The sequence below is a fragment of the Empidonax traillii genome, unplaced genomic scaffold, assembly GCF_003031625.1.
Source record: "Empidonax traillii isolate 1590-97213 ecotype Southwest subspecies unplaced genomic scaffold, ASM303162v1 scaffold289:size826226, whole genome shotgun sequence".
NCBI classification, from domain to species: Eukaryota; Metazoa; Chordata; class Aves; order Passeriformes; family Tyrannidae; genus Empidonax; species Empidonax traillii.
Window position 1 is genome coordinate 105464 of NW_020955482.1, and position 18252 is coordinate 123715.

Genomic DNA, 18252 nt, shown 5'->3' on the forward strand with positions numbered 1-18252 from the left:
AGGTAGGGATCAAAACTATGCGTATTTTTTACAATGTATATGTATCACAATTGTATATATTTATATAACTTTTTCCAGTCTTGCCTTTTGCTTAATGATCTCTAGTATTTTATTTACCTTCCTGACCCTTGCTGAAAATTAAACTAACAAGGAAACTGCCTGAAAAAAAAAAAAAATTTAAAACTGTCTCATTCTTAAGGCGTAATAGTTGTTTGTTTATCTCTAAGTAAAAAACTCTCTTTCTCCACTCAAGATCTACATAATGTTACTTCTAAAGAGTTACAAAACGTCTCAATTTAAATAATCTGTGTTCCCCTTTCTACACTAATCCTACACCACTGCTGACTCAAAGGCCCTTTTTCCACCAGCTGTCCACTGGATGACAGTGTTGATACACAGAAATGTAACTGAGACAACGTTTTCCTGAAGATAGGGTACTTGAATGAATTCAGTATCATACATGTAATTACTTGCCAAGAAGCTGCTAGAGGATTCAACTGCATATTAATTTAAGCAACATTTTACACTTCGACTTTCAGATATTTGAGCTCCTCCAAGTTTTCTAGAACAAATAAAATATAAACAGTGTTTCATTTGTGGCTAACTGCCTTTCACTAGTACCTTAGACATTCTTGATTTTTATATTATGAGTACAAACATAGGTAAGAAGTTAATAATTAATTAGTGCAGGTGACTTGCATAAATACAGGATATATTTGTAAGGGGAGAAGGATATGCTACCTCACTGCAGCTTAAACGTGAAGTCACCAGTACAACTCCATACATCTTATAGCTTTTCCAAGTGTAACTGTAAGTAGCCTTTTTAAAAAGCATCATTACAACAATTCAAACAGTTATGACTAGAAAGCTTTTTGAGTATACTTAAGGCTTACAAAAACACTTACAGCAGAGTTTCATAGTTGCCTGGACTCTGAATGCAGAATCTCGTGTGCTTATTGTCACAGGGTTTATAACTAGGATATAACCAGAAATGACAGAGTATAGGAAAAGGAAAGAATCCTGAGACCTACCCTGTGATTAATTATGCTTTTAACTAAATAAATTCTGTTCAGGGATGGGAAAAAAAAAGTCGCAGAGCTCATCTCTCTTCTTGAGGTGTTTGAGAGACACCAATAGAATTGAAGCAAAATCAAGCAATTTGTTAACAGTTATAAAACTGTTATACTGTCTATACTACATGTTATATCCCATTTTGGCTCCAGATTGTGTGTCAAATTTTGCAAGTTTTATGACATTAGCAACTAATCAATTTGGTGTTTATAGTGTGTGTTCTGTGAAGATTTTCAGATCCTGGGCTATTAAGAGCCTTCAGAAATTAGTATTTTTGAATTTTTTTGTACATATTTCCTGATACGTGCAATTGCAAATACTGATCTTCTCATTAACGGAAGCCTAGAAATTCAGGCACTCGGGTCAAAGCTTGGTTTGGCCGAAATTATTGGCCAGTACCCTATTTACTATGAATAAGCACTAATGATGCCTTTCTGAAAACCATTATTATTCAGTAAAGCAAATCCATTTCTCCATATAGTTTGTGCCTGTGTTCACGGAGTATGCAACAGTGGAATTACAGGGGATGGAAGATGCACTTGCTTCTCTGGATACAAAGGGCTCATCTGTGATCAGCGTAAGTAGATTTTTTTCCTATGCAAGATACATTCAGCATCTCTGATACAGTTAGAATTGGCAAGGACAAATGCGAAATCCATTTCAGGTTAGACGCACAATAGCAACCAAACATACACCAAACCTCAAACTCTGCCTGTGAGCTCCCATAACCATCATCACCAACTTCAGTCACCGGAAAAAAATGATGACAGCAATGGGATCGATAGTGCCGGAATCAGGCACACTTTGAAATGGTTTGCTGCAGAATGCAATGCCTCCTGACACAGTGCACAAGCACAGTTTAACCTATCACCCTCTGTCCCTCAGCAATAGCTGAATGTGAGGCCTTGCAGTGCCCTGAAAACTCCAGATGTACTGCCTCAGGTGAGGACGGAAGGCGACTGGAATGCACGTGTCTGCCCAACTACCATGGGGACAGCAGACGATGTGAACGTGAGTAATTTTCATGTCTACCCAGATTTTTGAATACAACATCATCAGTATTATAGTTCAGATATATGGAATGTGCTTTCGAGCCAAACCTCACACTCTAATTTTTCGTGAGTTCCTATCCCAAAGCACAAACTAGACTCCTTCAGAATCACATCAGTCCAGTTGCTAACAAGTTTCAGTCCGTGAAACCAGACTAAAGGTAGGAAAACCCCCCTGAAATACAGAGGGTGCATACCGGGTCATCAGTGCTTACAAATCTACTCCTGTCACATCCCTGTGCTTGCTAAAGTTCAGCCTCACAGCTTGCTTCCATAAAAATCAACAACAGGGACCAAGGACTTATATTTACTGAACGCCCATCAAGTAGCAGCTCAGCTCCATCACTAAGCATAAACTCTACAGACAAGTAAGGCTCATTTTAGCTTTCCTATTTTTCATGAATAGAATCTCAGCTAGAGGTAAAATCTAGGAGTCTTTGTAGACTCCTCAACTTGCCATTGAATGCCCAAATTTACTGTGTTACAAGAGCCCAGATTTTCCTTCCTCTACTTACATCTTACAGAACCAGCTCTTCCTTCTAGACCAACTGCAATGAAGAAAATTGCTTCCTCTGTTGCTGGAAGCACTATTTAGTAAATGTTGGCTTGGATCAGGCCACATATGCAATGCTTCTTATTCTGTCTGGGAATACTTGCATTCACTCCTCTTGGTCCTAACTACAGTATCATCCTCTCTGTAGAGGCTCGAACACCATCCAAGAGCAAGATATCAGCAGGTCATTCCTCAGGGAATGTGAGGTTCTCCTAGTAGGCAGCATAGACAAGTAAGAGACAAAGAAAATGCAGAAAGCAGCAGAGAAGCAGGATGTTAGTATCTCTCCCTCTCTTGGGGTCTGTATTGATGCAGCCTGTATGGATGCTGTTCCTCTGTCCCAGTGCCTTTAGATAAGTGGTTTAAGACAGTGTCTTTTATATTTGACTGACTGGGAAGCAGAGATCAAACAGCTCCTCCAGAGCATCTAAGTATGTAAGTGAGGATAGTGGTGGCTGTTTCAGGCTCAGCTTGGAGGTGGCATTGCTTATGCTTGATTTAGAGCACGTGAATATGTTTGTGTGTGTGATTTCACACTGGAACAGAAGAGAAGGCTTGAAAAAATAAAGTTGAGCATTGCCAACTCTCTCAGTCCCAGCTGAGAGGTAAGAAAGGGAAAAGAAGAGGAGAAAACAGTGAGAAGAAACACTTTTTAGGTGAGTCCATGGCCTGCCATCTTCTAGCTACAGTGTGTTCTTAACCAAAACCTAAACTGGTCACAAATGCGCACAAAGATGCTCTCCAAGCACTACTTGATTTTGAAAAAGAACAATACCATTACCTTGAAGAAATGGTTCATGGAAAAAAACTAATGATTTTTTGGTGCAGTCCTGAAAATAGAGCAGTGTTGAAGACCTGACTAAAGTACTTGCTGGCCAGTTTTCCATATAGCTGAACTGATGACATTATGTTGTTTAATTACAGGAAAGAAAACAGCCAAGGCCTATTGTATCGAGAAATATTTTCCAACTGATCTAACACGTGCTTAAAGCTTGTACAGACCTCGTACCACCTACCTGACCTTCTCTAGTCAAAATCCACCAGAGAACAAGGAAATAGCTGTGATATTTTAATGAGCACGTTGCAGGTTTTAATCTGTTTATAACCCAATTTGCCAAGTTAAGAGATCATTTCTGTTCAGAAGCAAACAGTCGGTTGCTATGTTAGCATAAACACATTCCTCCCTTCTGCCTTCACACCACCGCCGTCCTTTGGACTTGGCTGTTATGAAAAGTTTAGTCTACCCAGGCTTTGCTTGGCATAGAGGTGTGCTGGTAAATCCTTGTCTTCACTTTGAGAACTGGGGACAATAATTCGTTTACCGCACTTCTTTTTTTTTTTTTCACAAGCTATCAACCCATGCTCCAAAAAGGTCTGCGATCCCAATGCTGACTGCGTTTACCTCGGCCCAAATCAGCACAAATGTACCTGTCGAGAAGGTTACAGAGGGGATGGTCAGATTTGCTTGCCTGTAGACCCTTGCCAAGCAGCACACGGGAACTGCCCTGCACAGTCCACCATTTGCATCTATGACGGTCCAGGAAAGGTCAGTGTTAAATGAGAACCCCAGATGTTTCCTATGGCAACTGCCTAAGAAGAAATAATGCTTTGTCTCCAAAAAGGAGCCATGCAGGTGTGGAAACAGGTCTCAAGGAGATCAAACTCTACTCCTAGATTTGGCATAAGCCAAACTGACCAGGAGTGAGTCCCTTTAGCTCCCTTTTGAATATATATATATATATATCATGTTTCCCCTCTGAAAATGGGAATGGCAATGGTGTTGTTTTTTCTAAGAGTGTTTTGGCTCCAATTTGCCTCCCCAAAACGGAGGCATTAAAATGAATCTTCTCCCTGTTAAAGTTTGTCTCTCTGACCACAGAGGGCTTATAGGAGTAGTAGGCTGTTTGTACCACAGATACATGCCTGAAGTTAGTTTATCTAGGAAAGAAGTAATCTGGGTCTTTCAGGACAACCAATGAACGGCACTTTATACAGGCTGCACATTATTCATGATATTGAGAACTGGCTCAGATTTGGGTGTGTAAAACTCACACCATCAAAAAAGTAAGACTTGAGAAGACCATACCTGGTTTGCTTGGAAACCCTGAAGAGCCTAAAAGGGACTCAATCACCCGGGGTCGTTTTGCAGTTCCTGTACATGTCTTGATGAGCTGCACATAGCTGACACTCACAGGCTGGTGTGTACAACAGCAGTGATGATACACCTAACTTGTTAATGGTATGCTTGGGCACTCATTTTGGGAAGCAGAGGGCTGTGGGTATAAAGAGAGGTATAAAAATTGACCAGACCACAGTGATTTCAGCCATTCTCTGGTCAGAAAAGTGAATCTACAGGGCTTTATCTGAAGAAAATTTATATGAGAGTCAGTAGTTTTCTGGAGTGGATAAAACCCAGAAAGGAGCTGTATAAATATGGGTAAGCTTTATGCATTTGAACTCACCAGATGATTAGCTAAGGCTCACTGACTTCAAACCCTAATTCCAGAAACTGTGCTGAAAACCGCAATTTGCGCATGGCTAAATTTTTTTCTCCCCTCTCACATCCTTCTGATTTAGTCCCACTGTGAATGCAAGAAACATTATACAAACTTTGTACCTGGGAAAGGATGCAGCATGATGGACATCTGTGAAACAAACAACACCTGCCATAAAAGAGCTAAATGCTTAACAGTTGCACCAGGACAGATTACGTGAGTCTTTTTGCTTTTTAAAGTTTCACACAGTCTCTCCCTCCTCCCCCAGTAATGGGCTGATAAAACAAATCCAGTGGATGAACACCTCCTGAAGTTATCATTAACGGTTTCTTTATCAAGGGCAAATCACAAGATTTAATGGGGTTAGGGTCAACCAATTAACACAGTGTTAGATTTCATCAGACCATTTGGTAATACCTATTAAGTTTTATTTTTATAACTCTCAGAGGTCATTTCTACACTAGTAAATAAAAAGGACCAAAACCTCTTTTCTCTTCCTGAGGGCAAGCAGGATGGTCTGTCTTACAGTTTAAGTTTCTACCAAAACAGAGTAACTGCCTCTTGGCAGCAGTCCCTGGCACATGCTATCCCTTCGACTGTGCCTGAGCACTGCCTGAGAAAATGCTGCTTGGTGTGGGCCAGAAACATGCCAGGCAGCATGCTGAAAATTAATCAGCATTAATTGTCATGGAACAGTGCTGGAGCCCTGCCTCTTTTTAGTATACTAATACAGATACAATTAGGGAATCTGACCCTCATGCTGTGAAAGCAGCACCAAATTCAGAAGATTCCTCAAAACTTCGAGCCGAGTAGGTTGGAAACTACAAAACTTCTGGCCAAGTTTGTTTTCCTGAATGGAAGTATGCCGCACAGATGTTAGGAAGAAATTCAAATTTTAACACTAAACTTAACAAAGCTCTCTTAAACCACAGAATTTGGCTTAAAGGTTTCTATAGGCCAGTGATGGCAAGAACTGGGTATAAAAAGCTATTCCTGAAATGTTTGTTTTCTGAAGCTGAGAGTTTGAATGCAAAAGACTAGACAGGCCATTAATTGTAAGTTTGGAATGAATTATCATATAGATCTGTAGACAGAAAGTATTCCCTCAGGAGAGTATTTTTATTACCAGTTCTTGTGTCATCAAGGAGCTTTCTCTTGCAGTGTAATATCTACATCACTTTTACATAAGCTATTGTGCATTTCAAGCAAATTTATCTAGAATATCCTCCAGTTCAGTTCTAAACCATAGTATGCTACTCAAACTGCTTAGTGTGTACTTAAACTATACTTAGAGTACTTGAGTTGAAACTTTAAAATAAAATTCCACATCACACAAATTAGGAGCTTTTTTCCCCCCTAATTAACCACTGTTTCACTGTTGCAACATTATTCTCAAAAGCTGAGGAAGTTTTGAGAATTTTAGAATGGGAAAATGAAAAATCTATGAGTGGGGATAGAAAAAAATAGTCCAAATGCTTTGCACATCATTCATTCAATGACAATGGTAAAAACAAGTACAGAAGAAAGGAGTGGGATTCAAATCAAACTAAAGCTATCTATTTGGCCAAAAAAAAATAAAAATAAATTGAAACTGTATTGAATAGTTTCCAGCTCAGGAAAATCCATTTATGAAAGAGGAACTTTACAAAGAAAAACATTGATTGTTAAACGTGGGCACAATACATTAATTCTAATAAGTGACAGACTGCATTTTGGCTACATCCCAGATTTTAAATGTCTTTGGGAGGGCTTTTTTGTTGTTGTTTTTTTTTCCTTCTTCTAAAACACAGAACCATAACAGAGGCCACAAAATTGCATTGCCTCCCTTTCGTTGCTTTGTGTTTTGATTTTAGTGAGGACACAGTTGTGCTATTAACTTCCCCCATATCAACAATTCTACTTACTCCAGAATCAAATGATTTGTACAGGAATAAATCTCTTATACAGGCAAAGATGTAAAAAAGACAAATGTTTAATTTGTGAATATAACACAGCAACCTCCTGGAAAAAATCACAACTGCCTCTGTTTTATGATCCCACATAGATCTTTCCTGAGTGAGTGCTGATACTTCTCTATAGCACTGCTTCAGCACAGTAATCATGTTCAGCCTTGCCCAGAAGCTACGAAGATTCAACCAGTGCAGAATTACAGTGCATATTAGATTATGACCTCTCTGGTTTCCAAGGAGAAATGCCTTTCCATCAGTTAAACTCTAATATTTTCTTTTTTAATCCCACTCTTATTTTTACTCTATGTCTTCAACATAGAAATTAGTAGCTTCATAAACCAAAACTCTGTTATAGAGGTTTGTTAAAATGGACTCAGAAAGCTGATGTTTCCTCTTATAGTGAGATAAAAGTTTTCTTCCCCCTTCTCCGAGTAAGCTGAAATAGTGATAGTTCCCATCTTTTTCAGTCCTGCCTATACTACCTGTGCAGCATACCATGAAAACATCACACAGCTAAGCTTAGGTAGTCCAGCAGAGTTTGTTGTAAAGCTGCTTCTCTTTAGAGCCTCCCAGCCCATACACTATGCAACCAAAGCAAAACTTGCAAAGCCATGTGCACTGTGAATTGCAAAGCAGTTCCTCTAGACAAAGCTCAGACAAAACAGATCTAGTCATTCACCCAACTATTCTTTCACAAACCCTGCCACACAGAGTAAATTACTTCATCGGAAGGGGTGAGGGAACAATCAGGTTGAAGGGTTCAATCTCATGTAATAGATGCTAACCTGTAACTGCTAGATGCTTTCCTTCAGCATACAAATCCAAACTGTGCTACTTGGATGCCCAATCAGGTATAAGAAATATTGTCCTCAGAAGGGAAGTTTCAAACTACGTAGGTATTTCTGCAGTTCACTGTACCTCTGGAAATTAGAGCCAAAAAAATTACTCTGTTTAATCACTCACTTCTCTATGAACATTTGATGAAAAAGAGAAGAGAGTTTGTTTTGAAACCTTAATCTGATTCGTGCAATATTACAAGGGTAGTTCCTTTTTTCTACTAAGCTATTTCTCAGCTACTCTGAAGCCTCAGGTTTCTTCTTTTCTGTTCAGAAGCAGTTGTCTACATCAATGCAACAATGCTTACCCCACCAGGATAAAGGGAACACATGCTCCTCTATCCCACCCCTAAACCTTCCATCTGGGCTCCACAGTCATACTATCTCTGCCCCAAGAGATGCCCTTAAAAAGAAGGCGGCTCACCATCAGAATCGCATTCTAAAAATTTAAGATGCTCTTAGACTGCCCTTTTTACCCAGAATCAGAAAGAATCAAAGCTTGAGCCTCTTGGCCCAAAATCCAGCACCCCTCTGAGACTCTCTGCAGCTCCTCGGATTGCAGGGACTGTGGGGATTTTCAAATGCTGTTGCTCTCTCTAGAGATACAGATACAGCAGAGACCACACGTGGCAAAAACAGGAGAGGGTTCGGCAGCGGGTTGATACTGCCATGGGGCAGATGTGAGTGGCAGATGTGTGTTTCTAACAACCAGCACATGCAAATGATTAGGTCATTAGTTATATAAAGAATATTTTTTGCTCGCGTGAAGTTCTCTCTCTAGTGATGGCATTAGAAAAAATATCCAGAGAGATGAATCATTATGGATAGGGCTTATATGAATACTGAACACACTGCAGACTTAATTAGAAAAGGCATAATTAAAAGCCAGTGTTTGACAACACACACCATATATCTGTTTAGCTTCCTAAATATAGTTAGGGGTTTTTTCTGTGTGTGTGTTGACGTGTGCCTGCTTTAATTTTAGCACTGAGGATGAGTAAATGGCTGAGGTGACAGCTCTAGCCGGTCTCCCAAGTGCAGGCAAGGAGGGGTTGATTTCCTGAAGACTGCAATAGAAAGAACTCAGATTGGCAAAACCAGCAGGTGCCAATGGCCCCTCACAGTCAAGAGGCTTGAAAAGTCCAGATGTTTTAGAAAGTATTAACCACCTCTACTAGTGAACAGTCAGGCTGACACAGGGTCAAGGCCCACCCAACCAGCACCTAGTAGCAAGCACATGTCAATCACATTGACAACAACAGTTTGTTCCCCACCTCTCTCATGAAGCTGAGGTCTTTCATGGCCACAGTATTTCAGTTCCATAAAGGGTGTTCACTTCCCTTAAAGGACAGAAAATGTAAGGTTGATGCTTGTGGTGGTTCTTTCATAAGTTTCCTTTACATTTTGCCTTGACTGCAACACACTGCTTTAAATGTAGTGAACATCAAGCCCATCTCAAGGCATTGCCTGCCCATTTCTTGAGCACTGCAACCCAAATTAGTTTTAGGCATCGGTAGTACTGGGTCAGGCATTCTTCCCTGGTATCTCTCAGGCTGGAATCCCCAGGGGATAGCCAGGCTGTTACATGAGAGATGCTGTTTCCAGTATAGAGACAGCAACAACACAAAGTATACATTTAAAAAAGCATGAGAGTCCACGCCTCAACAGCTTCAGGGAAAAGAAAGATAGTGTTAAAAGAACAAGCATTATTGCCCAAAGTGGTTGCATTTCTTAAAGAGCAGGGTAACAAAGGTATTCAAAGGGGTCCTGCAAGATAGACACTGCTCCCTCCTGGCCTAGCTGACAGGAGTAGATCATATCAGGCAAGCAGCCATCAGGCTGCCCTGCACAGTGTTAAAATGCATTGGTGCTCCCTGAAAATGTCTTCAGAGGAGCAATACACCTGGCACCAGTTTATTATGATACTACAAGGCATCAGCACACAGCTAAAGTTCACAATCTCTTCATAGGTGTACATGCCAGGGGGGCTCCGTGGGGAATGGGTTTGTGTGCTATGGAAACATCATGGAGCGCCTCCAAGACCTGAATGCAGAAGTGGGAGGACGGTGGCAAGGCAAGCTGACATCCACCCTATCGCTTCTGGGTAAGTCACCACACGCAAGCAGGGGCAGCTCCCGCCCAGGGGGTTGATCTTGCCCTGCCTTCCCCAGCACCCCCTGCCACAGGAAGGTGCCACAAACAGCACAGTACAGTGTGCATGTGACTCACTGCAAGGTCCCCCAAACCATCTAAAGCTGCTTTGCTCATCATGCCACACAGTGTGCAAGAACTTCCAAGTAAAAATGCTAAATTTGTTTCCACAACCCCTCACACGTCATTTAGTATCACCAGTAGATGTTGCCCCATACTGTAATAAGTGGGATCATCCCACTTCTTCTTCTTCCCTGCCCCCCATTGATTTGGACAATTGAGATTAGATCTAGAATAACACACAGTAGTCCACCAAAGACAGTCATTCCCAACTGGGTCTCTTGTCCTCAGTCGCTAGCCAGCAGCAGCAGCAGCATTGCTTTCACCAGGAAAGAGGCCAGAGGCAAGATGATGGGACTAATCCCATCCATTGTTTCCATCACCCTTAGGACCCCCAGCAGAGCACCTCAGCCATAGCTGGGTGGTCTCCACATTCCAAACTACCTAAAGAGGTGAGATGGAGACCCTGTCAGAGCTCACAGCTTCCAGCTCTTCATAGTTTCTGCAGTCACCTTGTGAAGTGAACAGCATAACTGTCTTAATCATCTTCTGTTTCATGGCCAAAAATCTGAGCTATGAACAAACACTGCTAAAAAACTGAGCTGGATCTTTGAGTTAAACTTGTAAATATGGAAAAAAAAAAAATCTTCTGTTTAATAGAATTTGCTCAGTCCTTTGCACAGAGCCCAGCAATTAAAACAAAGAGTATTAATTCCTGAACAGAAGGGAATGAGAATCCCCCCATAGCTGGCCAAGGACAAAACCTGGCAGTGACCTTCACATTCAGCACTGAAGACCAATATCCATTGCCTCAGCACTGAGAGCCTAGCTGCAGTTTCTTTGTACATTTCTCCTTATATGTTTGAAAAGTGCCCAATGTGTTGAGTTCCACCACTTGTTAACAATCCAGATGTTATGTTCTTTGGTCAAGTTTTGGACATAAATATGCTGTATGGTTTACTAGCCAGAAGCTACAAAGACACATTAACCACACAGGTTATCTTATATTACGTTTACTCCACACTAGTGTCTTTCAAAATCTAAGAATATACAGATGTTTTGTAAGACAGCCTTTTAATTTTGAGATAGAACACACCTGTAATGACTGTAAATATTTTTTAAGTTCTGATTTTATACCTCTAGAAAAATAGTTGAATATTAGAAATATTTAATGCTTTCAGCTGTAGAACCAGAGGCCTCGTGCTGCTGTCTTGGACACAGGAAAAGCCTCTGGGTAGTAAATGAACTCTAATTAACTTTCAGTGCATCAGTTTTGATTACCAGTTTTGTGTTTGCTGATATTTGCACTACCAGAAGGTTATCAGCAGCACATCCCTAACCCTATGGAGACTAAATTGACTTAAAGCAAAAGGTTGTCTTCCTGTAAGGACACATCTCCAAAGAAACTGCTGATTTCATGTTCATTGTCCCTGCCTCCATGCCAGGGAAGCATTCCGAATGTTCTGCCTCATCCTGTGTCAAATATGCAGCAGCATCCAGATTTCACATCCCATCTGTCTCTCATCTTTTAGCAACTTGGACTTCAGAGAATCCTTAATTAACATTTCATAACCACAGATAATGTTCTTGCTTATTCTGCCATCGCATACTTTGCATAGTCCCTTTGTCCAATGAGCGTTTCAATATGCATTTAAACTTGTTTATTTCCTCTTTTCATAAGAAAATACCTATGAATGGCAGCTGAGCACTCTGGGACCATTTACTGTGCTTGTACCAACAAACAAGGGGCTCAAAGGTACAAATGTAAGTAAGCAAGATAAGGGGATTTACATTAGGGGGAATTTGGCCCCTTCAGAAGTCTCTCATCTGTGTTGGGTTTTGATTGAAAAGATATAGAAGAACTCTTTGCTCTAATACATTTCTGGACACATTTATATCTAGGGGCCAGAGACTGTATTGTTCCTACTTGAAAGAAAACCAAAATCATTGGATGAGTTAGGGTAGAACACTGTCATGCTTCAAGTTTTGGACTGTCTTACATGCCTATGATCAAAGTCTTTTCACTTGTTTGAGACAGGCTGAATTAAGATCTGAATTGCCAGCAGGGAGGCCTACAGGTCACCTTTTACATAAGGGGGATAAAAAAATAATGGCTTTAGTGAGAAAAAAGAAGGAGAGACTGATATGTAAGTAGTCAGCATCCATTACCTTTCACTGACATCAGGACAATTGTGGAGACACTAACTGCTTATGCAGGGACATAAGGGTGTAATGTGAGCTGAACTGAAACCAAAAGAAGTCTCTATTCACACTCCATCATCTGACTTCAGAGGAAAATATATTATTTCAGAATGTAACAGCTGGAGAGGACAAAAAAGCATTCACCTTGACTTTTTTTTTTTTTTTTAATGAAACCTACACTGAAATACATCTTTGTTCCTCTCTCTGCTTTTCTAGATAAAGGATCTTCTGAATAATAAACAGAAAGCCCAGTACTTCGTTAAACTCCATGTTATTGCTGGTCAACTTAACTCAAGTAGCTTGAATAATACTAGTGTAATATATACTTTGACTGGCAAGTCAGGAGAGATATCAAAGGGAGAAAAGGTAAGTGGTCTTTCAGCCTACCACAGCAAGAACACTGCTCTCTGCTTCCTCGACAAGGAGTAGGAAAGTTCTCTCTGCAGTGAGACATCAGATGGATGATAACTGCTGGATTATGAAAAACCACAGCTGTGGCCATGCATTACAAGGAGTTCAAGCACAACTTGAAACCTCACTGGCATCAAAGATCCCACTAAAACCGGCGGAAACAAAAATTGCCTTTAGACATGTCTCACTGCTGAGTGACATAGCCGACTAAGACAGACTGCTCTAAAACTGTTTGCTGTCATCTTAAATTTGCAGGCATGACCAATGAGGGGGGTGAGGAAGGGAGAGGAGGAGGAGTATTAAGAAAGCCTAGGTGAAAGAAGTGGTGGCACAGGGAGGGAGAAGCCCAGTGTTTATGCTGGAAACCTGTGTATACTGTTCACACGGAGCAAACACTGACTGCACTGCAGATCCCACCTCCCACTGAGCATCAGCAGCCTTTGAATGATGCAGGAAATAAAAGTCTTCAGCGTAAATAGGACGCACATGGCAACTAACCATGAAAAATGAGTTCATCATTAGCCCAGCTTATCTGATGTCAGCAAACATCAGGCCAGTCTGATGTCACAGTTTAAAAAATTTGTTCTCTACAGATAATATAGTAGATTTTATAATCTATAATTATTGTTCTCGGCCCATGAAATGTTCCTTAATGGTTTGGCATATGTGGAGGCTAAAATCAAGTATTTCTCATGTTTTGCAGTAGATCAGTGGCATCTGAGAAGAGAGATCTATTTTTTGTCTTCAATTAGTACACATTCCATTTGTAACAGGGAAATACCATTGCTGTCTGAGCCCTGTTTTTTTTCCTGCAGGCTTCAGTACAGTGCAGAATCAGCAATATTTTATTGTTTTAAATATGCGTATAATATAAGGAAATGGGTTGTAGTCCCTTGAAGTTACCTTTTCAGTGCAATGAGATTTTAAATCATTTCCTGGCAGACTTTTATTAGTAGCAGTCATCAGAGCCCTTTCAGGTACACTGCTTTCACCACAGGTCCTGTCCCTGTTTCTCTTCTGAACCATGCCGTTCCAGAACAAAAAGAACATGATCCTGATCCAAAGACAAAGGATTTTTTTCCATTTCCTTGATAAGCATTGGAAGCAGTCTTTAGCCTCCCTAGATTTAAATTGCTCAGGTGCTGGCAATATAAAGGGATCTTAGACTATATTCAACATGTGTACTCACTCGGTTGTCATTTCATAATAAAGAATTCATTATCCATTGCCTGGCTTCTTGCAGGATAATCAATTAAGAATAAGAATCCAAGGAGGAAGGAGAAAAGGGAAACTTTTGCAGGGAAATATTATTGCTTCCAATGGAATTTTTCACATTATTGACAAAGCCATGGACGACGTGGAGCCAACATTTGAAAGCAGCAAAGAGGTGAGCAATAAGTTATGTACATGCAATGTCAAACTTCCTCTTAAAATAGTTTCATATTGATTGAAGGCAAAGGAGGATGACTGACAGCAACTAAACAAACTCTGCTGAGCCATCGTGCATCAGCTCAGAGAAGCAACATTCAGAGTGAAAGGTAATGACACAGTTTCCACAGCAAATAGATGTGCTCTTCTGCCAAGCTACTCCATGGAGGATTTGGGCTCACTGCATTTGAATGGTTCTTTGGAAAACCAGTTTTGGCAGTTATGATCAGTGAATTTCACTGAACAGTGTACTAAAAGAAGGCACATCTGAACAGATAACAGGCAAGACTTGTATTTAAAGTTGCAATTCTTCCCCCCAAAAGGCTAATATTATAAAACCTGGTGATTTTGGATGCTTTGGGGTTTTTGGTGCCCTGCTTATCAAATTTCCTTAAAAGTTCACTTCTTTATATGGTGGTTTTGGAAATATTTTATTCCTCCACCTTTTCACACTGGGAATGAAGAGATAATAACCTTTTCCCCATAGACATATTGTTTTTTCTGTAACAACACAGGAAAACAACAAACTAACTATATTCCACCATAGCACCAAGACAAGACATTTCCAGGCACCACCAGCCACCCAAACAAAAAGGAAACCAAAATGTATTCAATCAGTAACAACTGAGACTTGCACAGTAACTCAAGAAGTGTCTCATAAGAACTGGCATTTCTTCCACGTTCCTAACTAAAACAAATCTTATTTCAGGAAACCATAATGTCAGTACTTCAACATAATGGAAGATACAGCCAATTTGCATCTTTGATAGAGGTAAGGATAGAGAAAAGCAATTACATAAAGCTATTTCAGATGTTATTCAATATTAACATGTCATTTCACTTTCATTTTTAAACCAAAACAGAAAACTGGCCTGGGAGTGGATTTACAGCAGGATAACAGGCCTTACACAGTCTTTGTTCCAAGTAATGAGGCTTTGAGCAATATGAAAGCTGAGGCTCTGGATTACCTGCTTTCTGCAGAGGTATAATCTTTCTATGATACAAATCTTTATCAGATAGGAGATGCATACGTATGTAGTCCAGTTTTCATCTAAACTAAGCTGCTATGACCAAGTTTTAAAGCCATCTCTAACAATTTAAAGATCAAGACAACACCTAGAGAGGAAGGGGATTGATTTAGGGTCTCCCATCGCATATAGGGACAACGATCCTCCACACTATGTCCCCAGTCCTCTACACTTGCTCAGACAGCCACACGGCAAAGCCCCAAACCGTCTCCTAAAAGATGTCACCCTTGGTGAGAACAGTCAAGGGGAGTAGATGCCACAAGGACCCTACTGCATGGGAGGCACTGCTGGTGGGTTCCCAGGAGGTGGATATTGGTGTTCTGTCCCCTGGACACCTCCTGCCTCTCCCAACACACGTACAAGTCATGGAAGGCCCGTGTCAAAACAATAGGTAGGAGTGAGGATATGGACTGCCAGGGTGCATACCACAAGCACCACCAATGACAAGGGGTTTCTGGTGCTGTTCTCTTCACTATGGCCTCTCAACGGGTCAGGTTGTGTTTCTGTGACTCCATTTAAGCTAAAACAGCCTCTTCTCTGTATTGCCAGGGCTCATGGAAGCTGCTGGAGCTCGTCCGATACCACGTTGTCTCCGATACTGAGGTGAGCGCAGCTGCTTTACTGACCCAGAGTGTCAGAGCAAGAATCTCTGTCGGGGGCATTGTCAGGACTGCAGGCACGAGTAGCAGGAAAAGTACTTATTGCCATCAAAAGCAGGCTCTCCCTGAATGTATTCTGCTAAAATTAGTCTTCTGTTTCTCAGAAAGAGCTGGTTTTGTCATACTCTAAGCAAACCCCCTGTTTTTCCCAGGGGGGAAGTTCATTCTCACCCCAGTTACTGTGGTGGGGGAGGCAGGAAAGAACTGATTGTATTTTTACTGAAAGGTCCCACTCGCAGCATCTGAGGTGGAGGCCACTCCCAGCACACGCTGGAATCAGAGGGAACAGAGGTGTGAGATCCTCTCACGCAGGTGTACCTTCATGGGATACTCACACCACCATTTCTACAGTGGTCTGTGGATGCAAGCAGGGCTATTTTTAGGGAGAAGTGTTAACTCTACTTATACTGGTTGCTCTAATTAGAAGAAAAATTGATATCCATTTGAGCACCAAGCTCTTCGCATGCAGCAACCAGCAAGCTCAATCATAATTTAATGACACTAACTTTGTTATACAAGCAGGTTAGTCAAGGTAAGACTGCCCACATTGATAATAGGGTCATTTTCTCACTCCAAAGAAGGTCTTTCTGGTGAAATCTGTCTGAATTTGGAAAAAGTAATGTTATTACATTTCTTTCAACCAATTTATGTTTATTTCAGCTCGAAGTTGCCAGCCTTGTCTCAATAGAGCACATCAGAAGCATGGCAAAGCAGTTCATTTACTTTAACAGGACCAGCACTGTAAGTCACAGCTTTCACCTGTGAACGACTCACTCTGATCAAGACAACTGTTCTCATGCAGGGGAATTAAAAAAAAGAGGGAAAGGGGGCCATTAGCAGAGGAATTTCTTTCTACCATGCGGCAGAAATTTTCAACTTGCTATTCCCACCTGCTGTTATCAGTAGTAATATAAAGGATGCAGAGGAAATGACTGGTATATAAGGACAGCCTGCAGGGGTTTTTTCCTTATGATTAACCCCAGTCTAGGAATGATCTCCATTTACGTTCTCCATAATTTTTAAAAAATTTAAATTCTACTTAAAATATTTTAAATCATTCTGTAAATGTTTTAGTTATTTTAAACACTTTTCAGTGTGCACAGAGACATTCCTTAATTCTCTTTACTATTATAGTTTCTGATTCTGATGCACCTAGTGAACACATTTTTAAAGGTGAAAATTTAACAATACTTTTGCAAAACCAAACTGATCTGTTCTATTAGCTTCCTTCTGTCCTAGAGTAGAGATACACCTATGAAAATTCTTGTGAAGGCAGAGCAGTTGCAAGAATAACTGCAGAAAGAATACTTTTCCTCTCATGTAAATTTACATAGTTCCCCAATTCTCTTACTTTCCCCCCTCCTCCTTTGCCAGAGATAGTACTAAAACATGCTTAAGCCCACTAAAATCAGTGCCTGAAGTCATCAGTAGTCTTCTCATTTTGGCCAGTCTGTTAGTCACCAATTCCACAGGCTAATAATGCATATTCATAGTAAAATTTTCAATACTTCTGCTGTAGATCAATACTCAAGAAAATGTACAATATATGTATTCTTCATGTAAAAACAAGAATAAAAAAAAGTAGATAGCCAATTTAAAAAAAGCATGAATAGAATGTAATTTAATTTTATTAAATTATCAGAAACTGAGAAGTTATTAACATTTTGTTATTAATCATATTTCATTGTTTCTTAGGGACAAATCTTGGTGAGTGGAAAAAAAATGGGAGAAACAGATATTGTTGCAAAAAATGGTCGCATTTATACTCTTGAGGGCGTTCTTATCCCACCCACAATTGTTCCAATTCTACCACATCGGTGTGATGAGACAAGAAGTCAAGTCACAAAGGTAAGAGAATCATGATGAATTAGTAGCTCTTAACTGTTCCATATAAGGCACTCTAGCTTCCTCTTTACTAGCTTTCTCTGACGTTATCCATTTAAAAGGACTATTTTTAGAAATTAATATATCAATGACATGCAGACACCAGGCTAGCATTACTATGCAGATGCAAATTATTTGCAAACAGGGAACTCATAGGACCATATTCTACACCATTTCAAAAAATCTAGTTGTTGAAGTAGTCCCTTGAAATATGTTGTCTCTCCAAACCAACTCTGTCCTCCAGTTCCTGAATTCCATTTGTGCATACAAGTACATGGAATCAGTGTCAAGTTCTCAGGGAAACTACTCCAGATCAGTATTTTCACTTCTACTAAATATGGAGGAAAAGGAGACAACGTTAAAATATTAACATAATAATTAATTTTACATATAAGTATTAGGAATGTGTTATTTTCAGAAGCCAAAATTTCCCCTAGCCCTGCTTTCTTTCAGAAACAAAACTGTTTCATATTTAA

General features: G+C 40.3%; 1 protein-coding gene across 3 annotated transcripts in view; it reads left to right on the top strand.

The window, feature by feature from the left end:
* STAB2 (stabilin 2) overlaps positions 1 to 18252 on the top strand; it is an 84450-nt gene that overhangs the window by 9982 nt on the left and 56216 nt on the right. For all 3 annotated transcript variants that reach the window (XM_027890481.1, XM_027890483.1, XM_027890482.1), the window contains exons 6-18: positions 1553 to 1648; positions 1957 to 2082; positions 4023 to 4219; positions 5251 to 5384; positions 9924 to 10057; positions 11846 to 11928; positions 12583 to 12732; positions 14021 to 14164; positions 14915 to 14977; positions 15069 to 15188; positions 15783 to 15836; positions 16553 to 16633; positions 17588 to 17740. In XM_027890481.1, the coding sequence (XP_027746282.1) occupies positions 1553 to 1648; positions 1957 to 2082; positions 4023 to 4219; positions 5251 to 5384; positions 9924 to 10057; positions 11846 to 11928; positions 12583 to 12732; positions 14021 to 14164; positions 14915 to 14977; positions 15069 to 15188; positions 15783 to 15836; positions 16553 to 16633; positions 17588 to 17740 (1535 nt within the window). The remainder of the gene's footprint in view (positions 1 to 1552; positions 1649 to 1956; positions 2083 to 4022; positions 4220 to 5250; positions 5385 to 9923; positions 10058 to 11845; positions 11929 to 12582; positions 12733 to 14020; positions 14165 to 14914; positions 14978 to 15068; positions 15189 to 15782; positions 15837 to 16552; positions 16634 to 17587; positions 17741 to 18252) is intronic.